General features: G+C 49.5%; 2 protein-coding genes across 2 annotated transcripts; both read left to right on the plus strand.

Moving 5' to 3' along the window:
- Positions 1-5,273: 5,273 nt before the first annotated feature.
- On the plus strand, positions 5,274-10,093 carry LOC136502305 (disease resistance protein RPS2-like). Its single transcript, XM_066497758.1, has 2 exons — positions 5,274-6,410; positions 8,024-10,093. Exons 1-2 carry the CDS (start codon positions 5,391-5,393, stop codon positions 9,743-9,745), a joined length of 2,742 nt encoding a protein of 913 aa, XP_066353855.1. The 5' UTR covers positions 5,274-5,390; the 3' UTR covers positions 9,746-10,093.
- A 3,018-nt stretch (positions 10,094-13,111) lies between these two features.
- Positions 13,112-25,678, plus strand: LOC136502315 (probable mitochondrial import inner membrane translocase subunit TIM21). The gene is made up of 8 exons (XM_066497767.1): positions 13,112-13,293; positions 13,772-13,790; positions 14,704-14,855; positions 21,962-22,140; positions 23,008-23,056; positions 23,132-23,251; positions 23,748-23,958; positions 25,290-25,678. Exons 1-7 carry the CDS (start codon positions 13,183-13,185, stop codon positions 23,910-23,912), a joined length of 795 nt encoding a protein of 264 aa, XP_066353864.1. The 5' UTR covers positions 13,112-13,182; the 3' UTR covers positions 23,913-23,958; positions 25,290-25,678.
- The last annotated feature ends 50 nt before the right edge of the window (positions 25,679-25,728 follow it).

A 25,728-nucleotide genomic window follows, 5' to 3' on the forward strand; every position in this document is an offset into this window, starting at 1 on the left:
GATGCGCCCGAGGGGCCACGTGCGTTTCTCCGGCACAATGCTGTGGAAAGGTGCGGCGCCGCTCCGGAGCTGCGACTGGTCAAGCTCTAGGAGCTCTAGGGTGTTGGCGTAGAGGATGTTGAGGCCACTGCCTTCGTCCATCAATACCTTAGTGAGTTGGGTGTTGCCGATGATGGGGTCGACGACAAGTGGGTACTGCCCGGGGTTCAGGACGTAATCGGGATGGTCGCCTCGGTCAAAGGTGATTGCCTCTTGAGACTAGTTGAGGTACTGGGGAGCAGCCACCTTCACCGAGAAGACTTCTCGACATTCCCTCTTCCGCTGTCGCACCGTGAGGCATACCGAAGGCCCACCGAAGATCATGAAAGCATTGTGCACTTTGGGGAATCCGTCGTCCTTGTCGCCGATGCCCCTCTTCCTGGTATCGTTGGTGGGGAGCCCAAGCCTAGCGTAGTAACGCCAGAGCATGGTGCACTCTTCGAGGGCATGCTTCACTGGGCCCTGGTGGTAAGGGCATGGTTTCTTGAGCATGTCGTCGAAGAGCCCAAGGCCTTTGGGGCCTTGGGGGTTCTTGCGCTCCGTGGCCATGACTAGGCCAGCCTCGAGGACTTCCTGCTTCCCCTGGCAACCCTTTTTCTTTTTCTTGGGGAGGTGGGGAGCCGAGGCCCCGGGGGCCTCATCCCTCCACTTCCCCTTGGCGACGGTGTCGGGGAAGATGGCCCTAACGGCCTCTTTGCCTGAGGCGAAGTTGGTGGCGATGTCGAGGAGTGCAGCCGCCGAGGTTGGTATGTTTCGGCCCAATTCTCGGACCAGGTCTCGGCATATGGTGCCAGAAAGGAAAGCCTAGACAATTTTCGAGTCGCCAACGCTTGGCAACTCGGTGCACTTCTTGGAGAAGCACCGGATAAAGTCTTGGAGAGACTCATCCAGCACCTAGCGATAACTCTTGAGGTCCCAGGAGTTCCCAGGGCGCATGTATGTGCCCTAAAAATTCCCAATGAAGACCCTCACCAAGTCGTGCCAGTCATGGATCTATGAGGGAGGGAGATGTTCAAGCTAGGCTCGCGCTGAGTCTGACAAGAACAACGGGAGATTGCGGATGATGAGCAGGTCATCATCCGCACCGCCTAGCTGACAGGCCAGGCGGTAATTAGCCAGCCAAAGTTCAGGGTTGGTCTTGTCGCTGTACTTCGTGAGGTTGGCCGGTTGCCAAAACCTGGCCAGGAATTGGGCAACGTGGATAGCTCTGCTAAAAACTCGAGGGCCAGGTGGTTCAGGAGAAGGACTACGGTCCTCCTCACAGTCGTAGCGGCCGCCCTGGTGCGGATGGTAGCCCCAGGCGGGTCCCTCACTATCGTGGTGCCATCGTCGGCCGACCACCTCGTGGTTGCCTTGCACCTCGCGTCGGTTGTCGAGGCGGTTGCGGACCAAGGGGACCCTGTTGGTTGTCGATACCTGAGCGGGCTCAGGATGGACTGAGGCCCCCCTATCCTGCCGAGGCAGTGCCGTGGGAAGTTTTGAAGCACCCCCGTGCCGTCTAGAGGCGGAACTCTTGGCCTGCTGCACCGCAGCGGTCTCAAGGAGATCCCAGAGCTCGCCGCGGACCCATCGCCCCTCCATAGTAGAGGGCTCAGGCATCGTTCGGACTAGCATTGCCGCGGCCACGATGTTCTAGCTAGCGTGATTGAAGATTGGGGGTTGCTCACCCCCTTCGTCGTTGTTGATGCGGTGATGGACGTCGTGGGCCCTCCGCCGGGCTCCTCCGCCATCGCCGCAACCCTACTGCTTCTGCTCGAGAGTGTCTCAAAGCTGTTGCAGAAGGAGTCGATCTTGTTCGACCTTGGCCTGAAGCTCACGAAGCTGCTCCATGTCCGGGCATCGAAGTTGTCCGAGGGCAAGGTTCTCATTCCGCGCTGCTGGTGGGACAATGCGTGAGGGTGTGGCATCACCCGCTCCTTGGCGAAGCGAGGTATGGTTGCCTGCCCCCTCGTCCTCATCGCCCGTGCTTGGCATCCCGAGTCCGACGTGGAAGCACTCACGAGTGGGATCATAAGTGCCTTCGTCATCAGAGTCGGAGTAGCCAAAGCAATAGTCGCTCGTGGCTAGGAAGCGACGCATGGCTTCAGGGTCGCGAAGTCTAGAGAAGTCCACTCTGGCCCACGCCTCGTCCTCTTCCGAGGACTCAGCGTGGGAGTGAGTCAAAGTCGTGGTGCCAAAATCGAGGACGAAGCGTTGGTGGCGTCCTGAGGGCTCTGTGTGAGTAGAAGCGTAAGCGGAAGCATAGGTGGCGGTGGCATTTCTCAACCCGAAGGGATACGGGGATGGTGCCATCGCCGAGCCTTGCTCCACCGAAGTTGACTCCTTAGGACGTGGCGGGGCAGAGCTCGATGCATAGGTGGCGGCGGCATTTCTCAACCCAAAGGGATACGGGGATGGTGCCATCGCCGAGCCTTGCTCCACCGAAGTTGACTCCTCAGGATGTGGCGGGGCAGAGCTCGATGCCGAGGCGTCGTCGTGCGCCACCAGCATCTTTCCCCTGTCCAGGCTCAGGCTAGATAGGTCCCCAACCAGGGACCTTGTGCCAATAGCTGGGGGTGGGATACCGGTGGAGAGCGGCATGTCGCCCTGAGTTGACGTGGTGTCAGGGTGGCCCCGCTCGCGTCGTGCCTAGCGAGCACGACGAGAGCGGCCACCCGGGTGCCGCCTGCGCCTAGGCTGCGGGTGCGTGACGTCGTCATCGGTCGGTGGGGCTCGGGGTGTGAGAAGTACCATATCGTACTCACATCCTAAAGATATGAACTCTAGGCTCCTGAACCAGATCACCGTGCCGAGACACAGTGGTCATACGGGATCTGCCATCCGGAACTTGTTAGGCAGATGAAGCTGACACGCAGAGCCCCTACCTGGCGCGCCAACTGTCGGTGTTTTGGACCTATGGGTCCTCAACCAACTAGTAAAAACGTGCTATGTGCCCCTAATCCCGGATGGTGATGCAAAGAGATACAAGGTTTATTCTGGTTCGAGCAACGGGTGCCCTACGTCTAGTCTGAGAGATCGATCTTGTATTCCTTGCACCGAAATGCTCGTAGTAGGGGGTTACAAGCAGGGTGAGAGAGGGAGCTAGTCCTAGGTCTCTGCGTGGAGCGGCGTAGATTGCTTGAGATGTTGATCTCAGGCGGCGGAGAAGTGCGCGTGTTACAGAGTGTTGAGTGTGTGTTCGTCTACCTCGTGAACCTGTCCACCCCCCTGAAATGGCCCCAAATCCCTCTCTTTTAAAGTTGAAGGGGGGACATGGGTGATACATGTGTTAACTAAGCGGCGTCGTGCAAACAGGGGCGGTATGTCCAAGCCCTGTAGCCTATTAATATGACAGCATGGTTGATGGAGACATCTCGCCCTTGAGTGTTGGAGCAACGCGCCGGTCACAGCCGATCTTGTGCGGCGTGGGAGCTCCAGTGATGGATGGACGCAGGGCCTGGCGAGCGACGTGCTGGCTGCTGTGCGTTGACTGCGTGAGAAGCCGAGGCCCAGCTGGTGCCGAGGCTGAGCCGTCGTAGGGGGCTCGGCAGGCACGGATCCCGAGGTTGCCGAGCCCCCGGAGTAGACTGCCGAGGCGTGGCGGGAGCAGTTGGTTCTGTACACTGATTCCGAGGCTATAGTAACCTGGACTTGACTCCCCACGCCGCGTTGTTTCCGGAGCAGGGGTTAGGTAGCACAGTGCAGTACAGGCGCCGTTCGTGGGCACAATACCAAGCACAGTGGTCGGTAACCCCTGTCCAGTCCTGGACGGCGTGGCGTCGATGTGACCGGTGTCCAGTCAGCCATGCCGCTGCGTCGAACCATCGTTCGGCTGATATCGCGGGAGCGGTCGAACGCGCCGGTCGGACATGATGTCTTGTCCGAGAAGTTGGTCGAGGCGGAGGCGACGGGGTTGTTTTGCCGAGCCGGCCTTGAGCGAGGCGGAGAATCGGCGTCTCGTCCGAGTCTGTACGCGCGGGGCCTCGGGCGAGACGGAGGATTGGTTCCTCGGCCGAGGCCCTCCGAGCGAGGCCTCGAGCGAGACGGAAAACTGGTAGGCCGTCCGAGGCCTCTCGTGCGAGGCCTCTGACGAGGCGGAGAGTCGGTGGCTTCGGACACGGCTGGGGTTCGGCCAATAGTTATCCCTCGGCTTTGACTTTGACAGGGTATAAGCGATTTTTTCGATTGTTGCTTAGGGGACCCTTTCTCGTGGTACCCGACAGCAGGCCATAAACGATCGTATACGATCGTTGATTATAAACTGAAATAGTATTTTTTTCTCGTACCAAACCAGCCAAACCAACCAGCAGTAAATAATCCGCGATCCAGCCCAGCCAGCCGAACATGCTGTTGGTCAGTTGGGCTTAAGTTCTTAACATTCGCAAGCACACTTGTGGTTACTTTAAAGTTTATAATCGCACACATTCTACTTTTCTAAAAAAAAAACATTCTAAATTGTACCGTGTTAGTTGGGAAGGAGCAATGGGATCAATTCGTCTTGTTCGAATCTCTGTCCAAAAAAACTTCTATTATCTTATTTAAGACCTAAATTTAAAATCTTTTCTATTTGTCAATTGTAACCCTTTTATTTTTCTTTCTTATTTTATACTTCCCTTACTTTAGAGTGGTGACGGTGCTAAGTCACAGAGAAAAGACCATCTCACTCTTGTTTTTTTCCCGGTCGTGACGATTTCTCTATTTTAAATTTCATTGCAAATTCTAGGCTAACAGTTGCTGTTATCTGGCTTCTCATGGCGCGTGCCCTGGAGAACCTAGCAGATGTGAGAACCAGTGGTTTATCGGCTATCGCACACAGTTTGGGACTTGGACGTGCCCTGGATGTTCGAAAGTCGAAACAGTAATTCGCGCCTCCGTCTGCCTTCACCGCAGTAGTGAGGGCAGAGCCCCACACCACAGGAGCTGAGCAAGCGAGCATCGCGCGTCCATGGCGTGAATGAATGCAGCCGGTGGAGCTGCCGAACGGCATGGCCACTCATGGTCATGGGCTCATGGCCAGCCTGCCAGTTTGGAGGATGGATCTCCAACCCCGAGCTCCTCCTCACCCCGCTGCCTCCATTCCTGTGCCGGTCGCCCACACCACAGGTCACGCTCTTGCTGTCCGGCAGGCGTCTGGCTTCGACCAACCGATTCCGCTCACCATTCACTGCACCATTAACTCCCCTCTCACCGCCCCACCTACTCACCCCGTCCTCTTAAACCCAGCCGCGCCTCAGTGGCTATCGCGCACACGCATATGCCGCCGTTGTCTCCCTAGCAGTCTAGCACCACCGTGCCTTCAACGTACGGGAGATCGAAGAGCACCGCCGAGCGATCTTGGGCTGGTTGCAGGTCGATCAGATCGGCGGAGATCGATGGAGCTGCAGCTCGCGGCCGTGCTCGCCTCGCTCGCCCTCGGCGGCGCGGTGCTGGTGCTGTTCTTCGGCAAGTGGTGGCAGCCGCTGGCCGGCACCGACCGGCGCGTCAAGGAGCTGGCCGACGCGGTGGAGGCCCTGCTGCGGCAGCGGTCCGAGGTGCTGGGCCACGACCCGGCGCCGTCGTCGGATCCCGTGCGCGCGTGGCTGCGGCGCGTGCAGGAGGCGCAGGACGAGTTGGCGTCCATCAAGGCGCGGCACGACGGCGGGCAGCTGTACGTGGTCCGCCTGGTGCAGTACCTCTTCCTCCCCACGGGTCCGATCGCGGGGCTGGCCGAGAAGCAGATCAAGGCGGTGTGGGCGCTCCGGGAGCAGGGCGCCGCGATCCTCGACGCCGCGCTGGCCACGCCGCAGGCGCCGCCGCCTCTGCTCTGCGACCCCGAGGAGCTGGTGGACCTCCCCGCGGAGGCGGGGCCCGCGAGGGCCTACCTCAACGAGGCGCTCCGCTTCCTCGGCGACTGCGACGCCGCGCTCGGCGTCTGGGGCGCAGGCGGCGTGGGCAAGACCACGGTGCTCAAGCTGGTGTGCGAGGTGTGCGGCCGTGTCGCGCGCTTCGACCACGTCCTGCTCGTCGCGGCCTCCAGGGACTGCACGGTGGCCAAGCTCCAGAGGGAGGTCGTGTCCGTGCTCGGCCTGCGCGACGCGCCCACGGAGCAGGCGCAGGCCGCCGGGATCCTGAGCTTCCTGAGGGACAAGAGCTTCCTCCTGCTGCTGGACGGCGTGTGGGAACGCCTGGACCTGGAGAGGGTCGGCATCCCGCAGCCCCTCGGCATGGCCAACGGCAAGGTGAGGAAGATCATAGTGGCGTCGAGGAGCGAGGCGCTGTGCGCTGACATGGGCTGCCGCAACAAGATCAAGATGGAGTGCTTGAACGAGGAGGATGCGTGGAGCCTGTTTCAAGCTAATGTTGGCGGCGACACCATCCATGGACACACTCAAATTCCTGCACTTGCTAGACAGGTAACCAGCTTATCTGTTCAGATAATGTTTTTGCTACGGTATTTATTATCACTCCATCTATAATATTCCCCCCATTTGAATTTCAATGTATCCCGTAATACAAAACCATAATAACAACAAAGCACATTTTTACATGGTCTTATAACATCCATTTTGTTTTATCTTATAACATACGTTTTGTTTCACAAAAGACTATTTGGATGATCTAAGACTAGTTACTAGTTAGGCTACATATTGGTTTAGTAGTACTATTTAATAATAAAGCAATTATTGGCCAAAAGTTTGCCCTTCCAAATGCAATATCTATCTTGGATCTGTTTGGATGACCTAAGACTAGTTACTAATTGGACTAAAAATTAGCTCAAATTAACATTAGCCAGTTGGCTAGCAACTAGTTAAAGACTATAAAATTAACTCATCTATTAGCCTTCCTGCATAGATGCCCTAGAGCTAATTTTAGTTAATTTTTAGCTAACTAATAATTAGCCATATATCCAATTTTTTCAGTCCCCTCTAGCCTACTAGTACTTATTACGAGTATTTATTTTCCAGTTACAGTTGTATGGATTTTTTAATTATGAAAGGGCCGTTGTATGCCTATTTGTGGGTCTAGGGGCTGTTTGATCCGGTTACTAAAATTTATGAGGTGTGTCGAGAGGATGTTGCATAGAATGTTCGGATACTAATAAAAAAATAAATTACATAATCCGTCAGTACTCCACGAGATGAATTTTTTAAGCCTAACTAATCCGTCATTAGCATATGTTTACTGTATCAAAACATTGTCAAATCATGGACTAATTAGACTCAAAATATTTGTCTCGCAAATTAGTCGTAAACTATGTAATTAGTTTCGTAATTAATATATATTTAATACTCTATGCATGTGTCCAAATATTCGATGGGACAACAACTAAAATTTAGGAGGGGCAACCAAGTTGATGTTGATCCAAGAACATCTACTTTTTGACTGATCTAAGGCCCTGTTTAGATCCCACCCAAAATCCAAAATTTTTCAAGATTCCCCGTCACATCAAATCTTGCGGCACATGCATGGAGCATTAAATGTAGGTACAAAGAATAACTAATTGCACAGTTTGTCTGTAATTGGCGAGACGAATCTTTTAAGCCTAAATAGTCTATAATTGGATATTTTTTGTCAAATACAAACGAAAATGCTACAGTAGCCAAAAGCCAAAAATTCCGCATCTAAACGGGTCCTGAGATGGATGACATTGATCCAAGGGCCTTGGATAATTATTGGGAAAAAAGTTCAGACGTTACCCAAGGGCGACCTAATTATTTTATAATGTCCATTCTTGTTTTATAAACAGATGAGTTCTTAAATCATTTCCCCCGCAAAATATCATGTCTTGTCACTAATTGTGTTGGCGTGTGCTAGAACGTCAGTATTGGCAAACGGCAACGCTTAATGTCAGTGTATGGCCCATTTTTCAGTCTTTAAATGTGTTCGTATTTCTTGGCAGAAATATCAAGATAATATTGGATTTTTAATTACAAATGTTTCATATTTTCATTTGACATAAGTATCTGAATTTCCAGTTACAAACATATCTGATTTCTTCAGGCTAACTTGTTTTGCCATCAAACAGGTCGCCGCCGAATGCAAGTGCTTGCCTTTGGCCCTCGTCACCGTCGGCCGCGCCATGTCAAATAAGCGCACACCAGAGGAGTGGTCCAACGCACTCGACACCCTCAAGGCGTCGCTGCCCTCCGGCACGCCCCGCTTGGACAAGAGCACGCACGCGCTAGTGAAGTTCTGCTACGACAATCTGGAGAGCGACATGGTGAGGGAATGCTTCCTGACCTGCGCGCTATGGCCGGAGGACCACAGCATCTTCAAGGAGGAGCTCGTGCAGAGCTGGATCGGACTCGGCCTGCTCCCCGGTCTCGGCGACATCGAAGAGGCCCACAGGTTCGGGCTCTCCGTGATCGCGATCCTGAAGGACGCGCGCCTGCTGGAGCCGGGGCACAACCACCGCTACAACATGTTCCCGTCAGACACTCACGTCAGGCTGCACGACGTTGTGCGCGACGTGGCGCTCCGGTTCGCTCCCGGCAAGTGGCTTGTCCGCGCAGGCGCCGGGCTCAGGGAGCCCCCGCGCGAGGAGGCGCTGTGGCGCGGCGCGCAGCGCGTGTCCCTGATGCACAACACCATCGAGGACGCCCTGGCGAAGGTGGCCAGTGCCCTCGCGGACACGCAGCCGTCGTCGCTGATGCTCCAGTTCAACAAGGCCCTGCCGAAGAGGATGCTCCAGGCGATCCAGCATTTCACCAAGCTCACGTACCTGGACCTCGAGGACACCGGCATTGAGGACGCCTTCCCCATGGAGATCTGCTGCTTGGTCAACCTGAAGTACCTCAACCTATCCAAGAACAAGATCCTGTCACTGCCGATGGAGCTGGGCAACCTGGGTCAGCTCGAGTACTTCTACCTGCGCGATAACTACTACATCCAGATCACGATACCAACGGGGCTGATCTCGCGGCTTGGGAAGCTGCAGGTGCTGGAGCTGTTCACCGCGAGCATCGTCTCCGTCGCGGACAACTACGTCGCGCCAGTCATTGACGACCTCGAGAGCAGCGGCGCGCGCATGGCGTCGCTCAGCATCTGGCTCGACAACACCCGCGACGTGGAGCGCCTCGCGCGGCTAGCGCCGGGCGTGCGCGCCCGGTCGCTCCAGCTGCGCAAGCTAGAAGGGGAGCGCGCCATTCCGCTGCTGTCCGCGGAGCACGCGCCGGAGCTTGGCGGCATGCAGGAGAGCCTGCGGGAGCTGGCGGTGTACTCGTCCGACGTCGAGGAGATCACAGCCGACGCGCACATGCCCAGGCTGGAGATCATCAAGTTTGGGTTCCTCACGAAGCTGAGCGTCATGGCGTGGTCCCATGCCGCCGGGTCCAACCTCCGCGATGTCGGCATGGGCGCGTGCCACAGCCTAACGCACGCGACGTGGGTGCAGCACCTCCCCTGCCTAGAGTCGCTGAACCTCAGCGGGTGCAACGGGCTAACGAGGCTGCTGGGTGGCGCGGAGGACGGCGGCAGTGCCACGGAAGAGGTGGTCGTGTTCCCGCGGCTGAGGGTGCTGGCCCTACTGGGGCTGCCGAAGCTGGAGGCCATCCGAGCCGAGGGGGAGTGCGCGTTCCCGGAGCTGCGGCGCCTACAGACGAGGGGGTGCCCACGGCTGAAGAGGATTCCGATGCGCCCGGCGCGCGGGCAGCAGGGTACCGTGCGGATCGAGTGCGACAAGCACTGGTGGAACGCGCTACAGTGGGCGGGCGAGGACGCCAAGGCCTGCTTCGTCCCCGTGGTCTGAGTCACTTCACTTGTAGTAGGCGGACGTAGCTGCAATTTTGGCGCCAGTTGATATGTTTGACGACCACTGGGTTGCACCAAGGTTCAAGGCAAGATGAGCGATGAAATCGGCAGTATCTCTCGAACAGCAATAAGACGGTTTATTTTTGGATTTTTTCTAAGAACAATCCAGACTTTGGCTTAATTCCCGCTATGTTGTGAGCTGGTGACTTGGTTTTAGTTTAATAACTCCAAGTGGAGATGGGACTCTTTTGATCTCAGAGGCTAACAAGTACTAGTACTAGCCAAAAATTAGCTTTAGTCTACCCAAATAGAAGAAGGGCTAATGCATGAACTAATTTTCAGTTAACCTATTGGCTACCTGTTACTCCTTTTATTTTAAATCATAAGTCGTTTTGCCTTTTTTACATACGCATAATTTTTTGTCATGTATCTAAACATAGCATATGTATAGTAAAAGTCAAAGCCAAAACGACTTATAGTTTGAAACAGAGTAGCTCATTAGCCAATAACTGGCTTATAATTTGAAGCGGAGAGTAGTTCATTAGCCAACAACTAGCTAACAAAGACCAATAGTTCATTGCTAGACATTTATGCACATTTTAGTCTAGGATCCAAATATATATGGGGCTAATATTCATACGCTAATCCAAAATGGCCCTATATACCACCTATATATTTTAAGGCTTTAAACAGAGGCTTCATATTAATTCTCGTGAGACGCCTTAGGAAAAGAATAAATCCTAAAAAATCTATTTAATTTCCTAATGGTGAATGTGAACATTTTTACCAGATGTCTAATTATCATAATCAAAATAGCCATTAATTTATTTTTTTCCTAAAAAATATTCACATTCGCCAGTGCAAAAAAAAAAATGCATAAATTAACCTCTCAACTTGCATAAAAATACACACCTGTAAAAAAATTTAAATAATCCCTAAATTTGCATCTAAATCACACGATTGTTAAAGATAATACAAACCAATCATTGTGTTAGCTTTTAAAACTATCCATATTTTTCGTTCATGAAAGATGATATAAAATATATAAATTCTGATATTTACTATCCTAAAAAATAACTTAAAATATCCCTCAAATCTAAATCTAATTACCAACATAAAGTACATAAAATCTAAACTATTCCTCATAGGCTAGACGCAGTAGAATAAAGAGTTAGGCGAATGAGCCGATGGCTCAGTGGTGGGAGTTGCTCACTAGAGCCCCACGGTCTGGGTTGGAGTCCTGCTTGACGCAGGTCGCACCAGGGGTTTTCCCTATTTTCTTTGCAGCCTCAAGCATGGATATTCCATAATGTTCAAGGTGCCACGCCCGTCACACTTGGAGTCTGATGATATTCGAGCACCTCTCGACCTCGTGTGTGTCTTTAGGTATAGAAGTAGTAGGCTTAGCTTGTGTTCAACGTGTGTGCGTGCGCGAGTGCCGCTTGTGGTGTGAATTTATACGTAAGTTCAGATACTACAACTTGTACTTGAAGTATCTAAGGCATTAAAAAAATACCGTGGTCAGAATTTGGTCGTTTTAATTCCCTATCAAAACTTGAACCATGCGTTTATATGTACTAATTGTCCACGCTTCATTAACACTCAAGTAATAGTGAGGATTGGCTACAAGTAGAATATTACAAAAATCACATTCAATTTTTTTAATAGCAAAGCGCCTATTTTTTAAATAAAGGAATAAATATCTGATTTCATACCTTATGACCAAGAGAATCAAACTACCTATTATATTAAATAAAAATAAAAATAAATGTGTCTAACTCAAACTTAATTTAAACATTAAATCGGCTATAAAAAGAATTGCATAGCGGTTGTTATAATTTTAGAGACTGTCTCCCCCAACCATATATCCTCTTAGAACGTAATTTGAGAACCAGTGCCCAGTTCAACATTTTTCTATAAATTCATCCAAAATGAGAATCACCGACCCTTATTATGAACTAACTAATTATTAAAACACACATATAATCTACTACTCCCTCCTTATTCTTTTTAGGGCTCATCATCAATAGCCAAAAATCCGTGGATACTCCCAGCTAGTGGCCGCGAATCGAAATCCTTTCAGTAACAACGATCGTGAGATGTTTTTATTTTGGATATACGATGAAAGATCTGTGCAATTAGTTTTATAATTAGTCCATGTTTAATCTTCCTAGTTAGCATCTAAACGTCCGATGTGACACAGACTAAACCTTAGCCTCTGGATCGAACACCCCCTAAGGGCAATTACATTGCTACACGCCAGCGGTCTCATACTCCTCATGCAGTGCCACGTAGGATTTTTTCTTATGTGGAGGAAAGAGATAAGGGGAGAGAAAGAGGTTGTTGTTTCACGAAATAATCATCTCATGAGCTAAACTTTAGGACTACGAGACAACTTACACACCATTGTACAAGTAGTTATTATCATGCAACTCACAAATATTTTATTATTATATCCACAAATTAAGGAAGGAAAGAAAACAATCTCTCACTTATCTTATGCTGTCCTAGCTATCAAACCACGGAAAAAAGAATTGATCTTGCTGGATTGAAGTGAAGTACTTGCTTATGTCATTCACCTAGACTTTTCAAGATATACTTTCCATTGATTTCAGGCCCCGTCTTGCTTATTGTTTCAGTGAGATAGGAGCACTACTTGCTTTGTCTTTTATGGCATTGCTTGAGGCTCATAGAATATTCTTTCGGCATGCAAACAATCAAGTATAGTAGGTCAAGCCTGCTAGCATATAGGAGACTGACTTATAGGATAATTTATTGTAGTCTCTCAAGTCGTCTTATAATTATGTGGCACTGTATGAGATTAACTATAAGACAATATCAATGTACTTATTTTAAGATCTTGTTTGATACGTATGTATTTATCTCAATCCACATATGTTAAAATGAATTAGAGTGGAATTAAGCTAAGTTTCATTAAGCTAAGTTTCATTTCATTTAAATCCGTGTTTATCGTCCTCAAGTTTGCTAACCTAATGGCGTAGCCGACCGAGACGAGTTTTGGAGGTGCAAAAAGCAAAAACTCCAACCCACCCCGTCGCCGCGGAGCATCAGGGCCATGTTTAGTTACTCCAAAACTCCCAACTTTGATACTATGCAAAAAGAAGATTCCTCGTCACATCAAACTTGCGGTACATACATGGAGTACTAAATGTAGATGCAATCAAAAACTAATTGTACAGTTTGGTTGAACTTTACGAGACGAATCTTTTGAGCCTAATTAGTCAATGTTTGATAATAATTCACAAATACAAACGAAAGTGCTACAGTATTCGCCGTCACATCAAACACTGTATAAACGCCAACTTTGCCACGAACTAAACGAGGCCCAGAATAAAGCCGAGAAGCCATCCAAGCCGTTCTCTTTCTCCTCTCCGCTTCCTCAACCCCTCCCCCAAGTATACGAGTCACGCCCCCATGGCCTCCCGGGTCACGAGGCTGCTCCTGCACCGCCGCCTCGCCACCGCAGTGGAGGCCTCCGCTCGCCACGCGCCGCAGGCTCCCTGCGCCGGCACCGCTGTCTCCAAGGTAATCCAGCAGCAGCGATGGAGGAAAACCCTAAACCCCTCTAAACCTCCCCTCAGGGTGTTCGACAGAATGCCCGTGCCGATCTCTGCGTTGCCTCTTCCGGCGTTGCTGTCTGTGATTGTGATATGGTGTCAGGTTAGGTTCCTGAAGGGACTGAACTGGTGCTCTGTGTTTCCACTGAAGCAACAGTTGTTGTGCGGGGTGGTGCTTACTAGCTACTAGTGCTAGGGATCATTGAACTTCTATTATTCTGTAATGCCAGCCTATTCTGCTAGTCATGTCATAAGCAATGCATGTGCTGGTGCTCTATCTGTATGAAACACAATGCAATCGTGTTTCTGATCTCTGATTGCATAGATCTTTTTGGGCTTTCGGAAGTTCTTCACATTGTAATTTCCTTATAGCATTTTCTTCTTGTTTGGAAATATATACTTGGAAGTCTGTTTTTCCTTAACGCTTCCTTGTCTCTTAACTACAGGATGTTGCTAAGGCTGAAGGTCAACTCCCACCTCTGAATTAAAGCTCTGTGTTTGATTGGCCAAGTTGCTGCTATTAAATATTTTGTTTTGTTATTATTCCTGTTATTGTTGCATTGGTGAAACTGGGCTTGTTTTGCAGTGCTGGATGGATACTGCATAACAATTTAAACATTATGTATGCTTATCTAGTTTTTAGTTTAGCTGCTTTAAGTATATGTTGACATTGCAAATCAGAGTAAAGTGTTCGGTGGCTTCCATATGAGCTCCTAGGTCAACTTAGAATCTTTTAGCCTGTATAATCAGAATAAAGCTGGCAAATCTGTACCTGTTGTCATAATATTCATGCTCTATTTCTCAATCTTACCGCAACAGATACTTCAAAGAGCCCTTCTATACTGCCATACTGATTTAGTAAACCTTCCATGATAATGTACTGCCATTGCAACACTGCATCTATTATGACTGGATGTGATACTTTGCATACATTGGATGCATTTGAATGAACTTGCCAAAGGTAAAACAAAACTCTAGGTTGAATTATTCAGAACTGGAGAGTCAAAAGGTGTTGATAAAACCTTTCAGTAGTGAATTAGTGATAATTTGATACATGATTATGATAATTCTGTGTGTAACCCTCCTCATTATGATCCAGTCGATGCAAACTGCTCAGTTTTTTCAATTCATAAAATTGATTCCAATCTGTCTTTAAGGTTGTTCTACTTGTGTTCCATGTTATGAGTATGCATGGCTATGATTACAAAGAATGGTTTCTCAGCTATCTAGTCTCATCATAATTTCATTGATTTCCAAGCACTCGAAAAATATCTTTTGTGTGCATTTTTGCTCGATCTGGACCGATATTCTTCCGCACTACTTTTTCCACGTTAGGATTTGTTAATGCTGACATAGTTTTCTTTGGGAAAACATCCAGCTTCGTCTTTGAAAAATTCAAGGTGGTACGTGACTAGGCCAAACACTTCAGGTCCTTTGACTACCCGTTATGAGTGCTGCAAAGTATTTCCTTGTTCCGTAAGGCCATGTGCATCTTACTCTACACAAGCTTCAGACCAGAAGGCAAAACAGGTTTGTATTTCAGTTCTGCTTGCTGATTTAAATTGTTCAATGTAATGCGTTTATATACTCTTCCCGTCCCAAAATGGATCAACATCTAGAATTGTCCTAACTCCTAAGTCGAACTTTCTTAAGATTGACTGAATTCATAGAAAAGAACACCAATATTTATGATGCAAAATTAGTATTATTAGATACACAATGAAATATATTTTCATAGTGTACTTATTTGGCGTCATAAATGTTGTTATTGTTTTCTATAAAGTTAGTCAAACTTAAATAGTTTGACTTGGTACAACTCTAGAAGTTGATTTATTTTGGGACGGATGGAGTATGTTCCTACTTGCCTCTGATCCTTTGCTGCATAAATTTGAATTAATATTATCCATCTTGTGATATGCTGCTATGGTGGTTGTAATTGATGGGATAAGTCTGTGGTCATTGTGGGGCTGCAGCAGTCTTTGTGGGGCTGCAATAGCATGGTGGTCTTGCTGCCCAGCACCCTTGACTGGAGGACAGCAGGGACTGGAGGACAACAACATCTTGACTGGACAACATCTTGACTGGACAGCATCTTAGACAGCATCTTAGGACAGCATCTTAGAGGCATCTTAGGACAACATCTTAGAGGACAGCATATTAGCATCTTAGACTAGCATCTTGGCATATGCTTGGCTGGCTAGCAGCCTATAAATATGTATCCCCAAGTCCTCAGGTTGGTATGGCATTTGGAAATAAACCAGAAAATTGCCCCAACTCCTAGTGTCATCCTTTCTCGATGAGAGTAAGAATTCTGCTACTACCAAGAGTAAGAATTCAGCGATTAACAATTGGTATCGGAGCCGTATTATCCTGTAGCCTGAGCATCTCTTGCTCATCTTCTCTCCCAGCCCCACAACAGCCCCAGCTGTTGGCAGCAGCAGCTCCTCCGGCCGCTCCTGTTCACTCCTCTCCCTCTGCGCAGACGAGTCTGAAGTAGCCCTCTCCCCACGCAGCAGCCCCCCGGTAGCGCGTCATGTCCGCAGGGCAGTCTCAGCGCTCGGTCGCCTCGAGCACGCGGCGTCGGCAGGAGGCCGAACTTGCCGCGGCAGAGGAACGTGAGCGAGCGGCGGCAGAGACCGCCACGGCGGCGGCAAGGGCGTCGAGGCTGGCAGCGGCGGAGTTGGCACTAGCCAGAGCGGAGGCGGAAGCAGCGGCGGCGGCGGATGCAGAGCGTGCGGCGGCAACGGAGGTCGAGGCTCTGCGCGGCAGCATCGGCAGCTCCATTTCCGCTGACGGCACCGCCGATGCAGACCTTGAGCTGCTAGAGAGGGAGGCAGCGTGAGCGCGGGCGGCGCAGTGGGCAGCCGCGCACGCCCACGAGCGTGGCGGCAGCCCAGACAGGCGCGGACGCGCTGGCGGCGCTCCTAGAGAAGGCGCGCATGGCGGTGGCGCTCCTAGGGCAGCCGCGCACGCCCACGAGCGTGGCGGCAGCCCAGACAGGCGCGGACGCGCTGGCGGCGCTCCTGGAAGAGGCGCGCACGGCGGTGGCGCTCCTGGAGGAGCCGCGCACGCCCACGAGCGCGGCGGCAGCCCAGACAGGCGCAGACGCGCCGGCGGCGCTCCTGGAGGAGGCGCGCACGGCGACGGTGGCGGACGGGTCGATGGAGAGCGCGGCCTTCACAGGCAGCGTGGCTCTCTCTCCCCGGATCGGTACCGTGGTTACCACGGGCTCCAGGCTGTCGTCAGGGACGTCGGCCCCGGCGGTGGGTGGCCTACCCTCTCACCAAGACCAACTACGTCGAGTGGGCTGCGGTGATGAGGGTAAAGCTCCAGGTGTGGCACATGTGGGAGGCAGTCCGGTACGACGACGTCGACTACGACCTAGATCGACGGGCGCTGGATGCCCTCATCGCTGCAGTCCCGCCCGAGATGCAGTTCTCGCTTACCAACAAGCGGACTGCCAAGGAGGCTTGGGACGCCATCGCTGCGGCACGCATCGGCAGCGACCGCGCCCGCAAGTCCACACTGCAGGCACTTCGCAAGGAGTGGGAGAACCTGGCCTTCATGACTTCGCTCTCCATCTCAACACTCTGTTGCAGAAGATGGTGCAGTTCGGCGATGACACCTACGGCGAGGAGAGAGCTGTCGAAAAGCTCTTCGCTGCGTCCCCGAGAAGTACAAGCAGATGGTTCGCTCGATCGAGTCTCTGCTGGATCTCTCCACGATGTCGATCGAGGAGGCGATAGGTCGCCTCAAGGTCGTCGACAGCGATGAGCCACAGCCCCTCTCGGGGCCCATCACCACTGGTGGGAAGCTCCTTCTCACTCGGGAGCCGTGGCTTGCCAGCCAAGGTGACCGGAAGGGGGAGCCTTCTTCCGCGACAGGCGGCCGCAAGCGTGGCAAGCTGCGCAAGGCGCGTAGAGACACCTAGGCTGGGGTGCGAGGACGTGCCGAGGGTGATGCCCGCGGAGGCGCCCAGGGCAGCGCCGTCGGCAGGCACAGCCGGCACGAGACGATGCTTGCCGCAACTGCGGCTAGCTTGGCCATTGGGCCAAGGACTGTCGACAGCCACGACGCGGTCACGCCCACGTCGCACAGGCGGAGGAGGAAGAGCCGGCTCTGTTCATGGCACATGCAAGCATCGAGCTACCTCCAGCGGCACCGGCCGCAGCGGCTCTCCTCCACCTTGACGAGCCAAAAGCACACGCCCTCCTCGGCGATGGCTTCGGCAACGACAAGACTGACGGGTGGTGCCTCGACACCGGCGCCACCCATCACATGATCGGTCGACGGGAGTTCTTCACCGAGCTTGACTCTAGCGTCCGAGGCTCTGTCAAGTTTGGGGATGCCTCCGGCGTGGAGATCAAGGGCGCTGGCTCCGTCATCTTCATCACTGTGTCTGGTGAGCACAGGCTGCTCACCGGAGTCTACTACATCCCCGCGTTGAGGAACTCCATCATCAGCTTGGGACAGGGCGGTGGACGACGGCTCGGCTCCGACGTACGACGACTTCACTGTCGAGTACGTCCACTTCGAGGGAGCTGGGGGAGTAGGCAGCTCTTCTTCAACGAGCGCGTCTACCCCAGTCCTCGAGCATCCACCGACTCCGGCGCCTGCTACTCTGACAGCATCACGCTCTCCAGCCAGGACCTCGGCTGCGATGAGTCCTTCGCCGACTCCACCACAGCCGGCACCGCCACGCACTCCAGCACCGACAGGCACCTCTCCGGGCACGTCTACTTCAACACCAGCTCGTGTCGAGCACAGCCCGGTTGAGCTCGCTACTCGGCTCTCTCACGACGAGGAGCGCATCGACGCGTACCACGACGGCGAGCCGTTGCGGTACCGTACGATGGAGAACCTTCTCGGCGACCAGCCGGTGCCGGGACCGATGCCTCACGACCTGCAGGCGCAGTTGCACCTTGCGTGTGACGACGGCGAGCCTCGGTCGTTTGTAGAGGCCGAGAAACACGCGGCATGGCGCGCCGCGATGCAGTTGGAGATGGATGCGGTTGAGAACAACCGCTCCTGGGAGCTTGCTGACCTTCCTCGTGGTCACCGCGCGATCACCCTTAAGTGGGTGTACAAGCTGAAGAGGGATGAAGCCGGCGCCATCGTCAAGCACAAGGCTCGCTTGGTGGCACGATGTTTCGTGCAGCAGGAGGGGGTCGACTTCGACAACGCCTTCGCTCCCATGGCACGGATGGAGTCCGTGCGACTCCTCCTTGCGCTAGCTGCCCAGGAGGGCTAGCGTGTTCATCACATGGACGTCAAGTCGGCGTTCCTTAACGGCGACTTGAAGGAGGAGGTCTACGTGCACCAGCCGCCGGGATTTGCGATCTCCGGCAAGGAGGGCAAGGTGCTCCGCCTGCGCAAGGCCCTCTATGGCTTGCGACAGGCACCGAGGGCGTGGAATGCCAAGCTGGATTCCACGCTAAAGGGGATGGGCTTCGAGCAAAGCCCGCACAAGGCGGCCATCTATCGACGGGGCAGTGGAGGAAATGCTCTGCTGGTGGGTGTCTACGTCGACGACTTGGTGATCACCGGCACAAAGGATGCGGAGGTGGCGGCATTTAAGGAAGAGATGAAGGCCACCTTCCAGATGAGTGACCTGGGGCCTCTCTCCTTCTACCTGGGAATCGAGGTGCACCAGGATGACTCCGGGATTACGCTTCGACAGACCGCCTACGCCAAACGCGTCGTTGAGCTAGCTGGGCTCACCGACCGCAACCCAGCTCTCACTCCGATGGAAGAGAGGCTGAAGCTGAGCCGCGACAGTACGACGGAGGAGGTGGACGCTACGCAGTACCGGCGTCTTGTGGGGAGCCTTCGCTACCTCGCCCACACACGGCCGGACTTGGCATTCTCCGTCGGCTACGTTAGTCGGTTCATGTAGCGACCGACGACGGAGCACCAGCAGGCTGTGAAGAGGATCATCCGCTATGTTGCGGGGACTCTCGACCACGGCCTCTACTACCCTAGGTGCCCTGGGGCGGCACACTTCGTCGGGTACAGCGATAGCGACCACGCCGGCGACATCGACACCAGCAAGAGCACGAGCGGGATCCTCTTCTTCCTCGGCAAGTGTCTCGTGAGCTGGCAGTCGGTCAAGCAGCAGGTGGTGGCCCTGTCCAGCTGCGAGGCCGAGTACATAGCGGCCTCCACCGCTTCGACTCAGGCGCTCTGGTTCGCTCGACTGCTTGGTGATCTCCTCGGCAGAGACACTAGAGCGGTGGAGCTCAGGGTGGACAACAAGTCCGCTCTGGCCCTGGCAAAGAACCCCGTCTTCCATGAACGCATCAAGCACATCCGGGTGAGGTACCACTTTATCCGAGGCTGTTTGGAGGAAGGGAGCATTAAGGCGAGCTACATCAACACCAAGGACCAGCTTGCGGACCTGCTCACCAAGCCCCTTGGGAGGATCAAGTTCTTTGAGCTCTGCTCCAGGACCGGGATGGTTTAACTTTCCCACAAGACGACGCACAAGACTTAGGGGGAGAATGATGGGATAAGTCTCTGTGGTCTTTGTGGGGCTGCAGCAGGTTTTGTGGGGCTGCAACAGCATGGTGGTCTTGCTGCCCAGCATCCTTGACTGGAGGACAGCAGGGACTGGAGGACAACAGCATCTTGACTGGACATCATCTTAGGACAGCATATTAGAGGCATCTTAGGACAACATATTAGCATCTTAGACTAGCATCTTGGCATATGCTCGGCTGGCTAGCAGCCTATAAATATGTATCCCCAACCCCTCAGGTTGGCATGACATTGAGAAATAAACTAGAAAATTGTCCCAACTCCTAGTGTCATCCTCTCTCGATGAGAGTAAGAATTCTCCTACTACCAAGAGTGAGAATTCAGCGACTAACAAATTGGACTTTGGATTTCCCAAATCCAATCCCACATGTACTTGTGATCATGCATCATTTGAATTACTGAACACCTGTGGATTATACATAAATTAGCTCGAACGTGAGGTTACCAGGAACATACAAGGGGATATCCCTTGGTGTATGTTGTTCGCTGATAATGTAGTGTTAATGGACGAAAGCCAGGCGGGAGTAAATAGGAAACTAGAGTTATGGCGGCAGACCCTTGAGTTTAAAGGTTTTAGATTGAACAGAACTAAAATCGAATACATGAGATGCGACTTTGACGGAGTTGTACAGGAGGAGGGAGATGTGAGTTTGGAAGGTCAAGTAGTGCCTAAGAAGGATACCTTTCGGTATCTGGGATCGATGCTACAGAGGGATGGAGATATTGATGCGGACGTTAGCCATAGAATCAAAGCAGGGTGGATCAAGTGGCGACAAGCTTCTGGCATTCTCTGTGACAAGAGGGTACCACAAAAGCTAAAAGACAAGTTCTATAGAACGGCGATTAGACCGGCTATGTTGTATGGAGCAGAATGTTGGCCTACAAAGATTCGACATGTTCAACAACTAAGTGTTGCAGAAATGCATACGTTGTGATGGATTTGCGGTCACACAGAATGGACCGAGTTCGGAACGATGATATACGTGATCGCCTAGAGGTAGCACCAATTGAAGAAAAGCTTGTCCAACATCGGTTGAGGTGGTTTGACCATGTCCAAAGGAGACTCCAGAGGCGCCAGTGCATTGTGGAGTCCGAAACCAAGCTAATAATATGAGGAGAGGTAGAGGAAGACCGAAATTGACATTGGGGGAGGCAATAAAAAGAGATTTGAAAGCTTGGGATATACCTAGAGATCTATGTTTGAATAGGAGTACTTGGAAAGCAGCTATTGAAGTGCCTGAACTATGACTTGGGGCTCTTGGTGGGTTTCAACTCTAGCCTACCCCAACTTGCTTGGGACTGAAAGGCTATGTTGTTGTTGTTGTTGTTGTGCTTTCTACATTGGATTACTATGCCTAAAACCTTGAATGGCAACAGCTTGACCGCATATATTGGCTTATTTATATGCATTAGCCCCTGTAATGTGGTTTTGGACAACCAAAATTTCATCAAAAATGATTATTAAGAGCTATTCCAAATTTGTGATCCTGCATATGTTGAAAAGTTTATGTTTCACCAGTTACATTACTACAGATGTAGAGGTAGTTGCTTTCGCAAAAAAAGGATGTAGAGGTAGTTGCTAGACACTGTTTTGTGATGGTCTGCTTCAAAGATTTTTGTCTTATGGATCCATAATCTCAGTGGTCCCATATGAGCAAACCCAATTATGCCAATCATTTAGCCAAAGCCAGCAGTACTTGTAGTGTTGCAGTTACAGTGCTATTTTCTACAAGGCATCTCTGTCATATGTGAGAAAGCGCTCTGATGGAAAAGACTCAAAGTTTCAGCGTGTGTTTACTGTGTTCCAGTTTTCCATTCACAGCATTCTGCTGGAGAAGACTTCGAGTTTTGTTTATTGTTATACTGCTTGACAGTTTTAATCACCTAAGACACCAACAGTCAGATTTTTGGGGTCTTTTAGTCATTTAGTTCTTGATAGAACTTGTATACCGTAGCTAACTGATATTACTGGTTTCATTAGTCAAACAAATGTTTGTTAATTATATTGCAAGCAGAATACGTCTTATAGCTATAATGCTGTTGCACATTTTTATGGTTTTTTTTGGTTACTTGTAAGGAACTGTCCTCTTTGTTCGCAGGAAGGGAAAGACTTGTCAACCACAGAACATCCCTTTGATGATATTACCTACAATATACCTGAGAAGCCAGTGACATTTACTGAAGGCGCCTCTTATAGTCTTGTAATACTTGCTGGACTCGGAATTGCAGGGGTGGCTGGATATGCTGTGTTCAAAGAGCTTATATTTGAGCCAAAAGAGTAAGTCCCTTGCATTTGTTATTTGGCTTCTGTTTGAACTTTGCAGAATGATAAGTGATACAACTATGACTAATTGTATTTTGATATTACAAATGTGTTAATAAATAGTAATTATTACCATATTCTTTTAAGTTCTACAAAATTTCCTTGTCAGAATTTCGCGGTGGTTCTTTAATGATATGATACACATCTCCTGTGTATTTGAGAAAAAAGAATTTCGTAGTGGTCATTCTTCAGATCGTAACACTAATCCCATCTTTATGTGCACTGTACAAATTAACAGTCAATATGATGTGTAATGTGGAACTTCTTTTTGCCCTTTTTACTAGTTTATATATACATCTTCTTAATCTGGATGCATCATTGTCTAAGGCACATGTGTCTATGCTTTTCATTTCCTTGGTTCATAGAGTGGCATTTTGTGCAGTATAGGAATAGGAAGCTTTATTATCTGCAACTTTGCGTCACACTTATAGGTTGGTGTGCTACCTGATATGAACAAACTTTTGCTATCTTGAAAAATGAAGATGAGACCAAATACCATAGATCTTTCTGTTTTTGTTCCGTTGTCACAAGCCCTATTCTGGTGCATACTGCATTTTTATCCTATAACCTGTAAGAATGTTGATTCACTACCGAAAGTACTATGCATTGCATTATGTTAAAGCTGAACAACAACAACAAAGCCCTTTACTCCAAGTAAGTTGGGGGTAGGCTAAAGTTGAAACTCAACATAATAATTTGGTGTTTGGTGCTTTTGTCTGGCATATTGATTGCCCATATGCCTGTTTTATAAATAAATAAATAATATTTTTGAAGCTGAAGGAAGATTAGCTAACGCTTGTGCATTGTATAACCACCCAACAGGTACAAGATATTTGGGAAAGCTCTAGCAAGAATTCAGAGTGATAGCCAGGTTTTCGTTGATCATGTTATTTTCCTGTAGATAGTTGTACTTTCCCTCTCTTACTAGTTTTATATATTTTGTCAGGTCACGTCAAGGATTGGCCACCCTATTACTGGATATGGCCAGGAAACTAGAAATCGTGCAGCTCGGCAAAGAATTCCAAATAAGATTTGGACAGATGAGGATGGCGTTGAACATGTGGAGGTAGAACACATTCTTGTCTCTTCTGTTGTGTCTTCTTCCATTCTTCTGTTTTCTTGCACCTAAACCCTAACCCCTAAACCCTAAACCTTAGGTCTACTGTAGCATAGTCAATAAGAAAGTGGCAACTTTACCTGTTACAGTTATGCTCTCTCTTCTGCAACATTGTTGGGAAACTGCTCTCTGAGAGTTCATTAGTCCCTTAGCAGCATACAGCAATGAGCCAATTATTCTCCTTAAACAACAGCAAGCAGCATGGGAAGAGCTTAATTGTGAATCATAACATAGGGGGAGGTACTAAGATGAGAATTATTTGCCTTCATTGCTAATATCAATCCTGAGAGCAGTATCAACACCAGAGAAGATCCTGTTTACATTTTTTGTTGTGCTCGTAGATATTGTTTTTGCTAAATTGGAAAGGAAGCACTAAGGTTGCATTGATGTTAAGTCATATTGTTCATATAGCTATTTTTACGCTGTTCACATGCATTTTTTTCAGGTGAACTTTCTCATCCGTGGGCCACATGGAGCTGGAAAAGTGTATTCAGAGATGTTCAAAGATAATTCTGATCGGACATGGAAGTTCACGTACCTCGTTGTTGATATCGTGTCACCACCACATGCAAAAACACAACTGATGTTAGAATCTTACTTACCAGCATAAGGATGCAAGAAACAAAAGCAGTTAGCAGTGCCATAGCATCTCGAAGGTTCCTCTCCCACATATATATTATATCTATTTCACTTCACATTTGTACCATCCTTGATGTTTACTTTATTTTGTGTTTTGTATTGTCATTTGGTCATAAAAGTTTCGAATTTTGATATTTCCTGAAATAATAGACATCAAACAGTAGGATGAAATATGCTTTTAGTGATTTCTGGAACTAGTAATGCTACACCTACAAAAAGTTGTACAGAAGAGCTACCTAGCATGCTAACTTGAACAGCAGCAAGCCAGCAACCTCAAAGTTACCGGTGTGGTTACATGGAATCTTTTGATTGCTAATTTCAAATTAGCAAGTAAGGTTGTTATCATCCATGCTTATATGTAATACAATTTTTGTGTACACTTTTTTTATAGGTTTAGTGGTACTCTCCCTGTACTAGAGATGTTACCTACCTTGTTTAGCTGAGGGCCATATCAATCCATGCATTGAAGCATTTTTCTTTATAGTAGTTTGTTCAAATCCTCACATATGGATATGTCAGTCCAATTTCCTTTAAATGTTTGTCAGTTTGTATGGATATGGATATTTGTTCAGTAGTCTGATGATAGGAGTAAGTGTGTTTGCATTCAATAAAGGATTTTCTTCTGAATGTCAGTAGTTTGTATTTTGATTAACTTTGAATATTCCTAATTTTTTTAAGCCACAAGTTTGTAGCTTTTGAACCTTGCTACATTTCTTTCAAGTCGAAAGTTCCTAACCATACATGTGAAGTTGAGTTAGTTACATTGGTGGTCTTGAAAATTGTATGCAGTACCATCTAGGTCCATAATAAACTCTAAAAATGCACGTGTGGATCCCAACTTGTCGAGTGTGCCATTGGAGGTCCAAATCACCCTAATAAGCGAGCAATCATGTATGTGGTACATTAAGTGGAGCCGGGGCTGTTTAGCAGCGCTCCTTGGAGCAGTTTTTTTTTGTGAGAATCACTTCTCCATTTAGCTAGGAGCTAAAAAACCCGCCCATCATTACTCTCTATTCAAACCCCACCAAAACACTCCATAATCACTTCCCACCTGCTGCTCACCAGTGCTTAGGATCATGTCCCCTTCATGCCACATTACATGTTGCCATACCACATAGTCAACTTTATGCTAATTAGGGAACTCTGGACCTCAAGTGGCACACTTAGCAAGTTTAGGGCCTAGATGAACCACATGGAAAGTTTAAGGACTGCCGGTGCACTTCAACTCCGTGAAGTCATTTCCACCGTCCAAGTTCCAGTTGGCTACCTATGATTGTTGTTTTTACCATTATTTATATACAACCATTAGATTTATTGTCAATCTTTACTTGGTTTTTTGTTTGTTTAGATTTTGGCACAAATGGGAAGATCCGATAGAAGTGGCTAAACTGGAGATTTATAAACTATAAGTCTAGGCAAGATTGGGAAATTTAGGAACAAGATTTTCATAATGTACTGCGATCAAACCAGTTTTGTGGAGTAATAAACGGTTCTTACATTGCTAGAAGGCGAAGTGGTTTCAGACAGTTCATATCTGGAAATATTTCAATGTTTCTTTTAGTAATGGGGAAAAGCCCTGCATGCCTGGATGAGGGCATTTTTTATTAGTTCTCATGAGTACCTTGTATCGTCCAAATACGTGGCCTAATCCAGTAAGTCATCTTTGTAAAATCATAGCAACTCTTATTGTAACTGGATTTGGTTTCGAATTAATTCATTTTGAAATGCTCGTCTTAAGGGCTAAGGCATGGATATAATCTTGGCTGTTAGGAACATCTCTCTCTCTT

Source organism: Miscanthus floridulus, chromosome 1, assembly GCF_019320115.1.
Source record: "Miscanthus floridulus cultivar M001 chromosome 1, ASM1932011v1, whole genome shotgun sequence".
NCBI lineage: Eukaryota > Viridiplantae > Streptophyta > Magnoliopsida > Poales > Poaceae > Miscanthus > Miscanthus floridulus.

What these genes read in the sequence shown, in the direction of transcription:
- LOC136502305 (XM_066497758.1), top strand. Translation starts at nt 5,391, where the DNA reads ATGGAGCTGCAGCTCGCGGCCGTGCTCGCCTCGCTCGCCCTCGGCGGC. An exon ending in TTCCTGCACTTGCTAGACAG is followed by an intron (nt 6,411 to 8,023) that starts GTAACCAGCTTA and finishes GCCATCAAACAG; the next exon opens with GTCGCCGCCGAATGCAAGTG.
- LOC136502315 (XM_066497767.1), top strand. Translation starts at nt 13,183, where the DNA reads ATGGCCTCCCGGGTCACGAGGCTGCTCCTGCACCGCCGCCTCGCCACC. An exon ending in CTTATATTTGAGCCAAAAGA is followed by an intron (nt 22,141 to 23,007) that starts GTAAGTCCCTTG and finishes ACCACCCAACAG; the next exon opens with GTACAAGATATTTGGGAAAG. An exon ending in ATGGCGTTGAACATGTGGAG is followed by an intron (nt 23,252 to 23,747) that starts GTAGAACACATT and finishes CATTTTTTTCAG; the next exon opens with GTGAACTTTCTCATCCGTGG.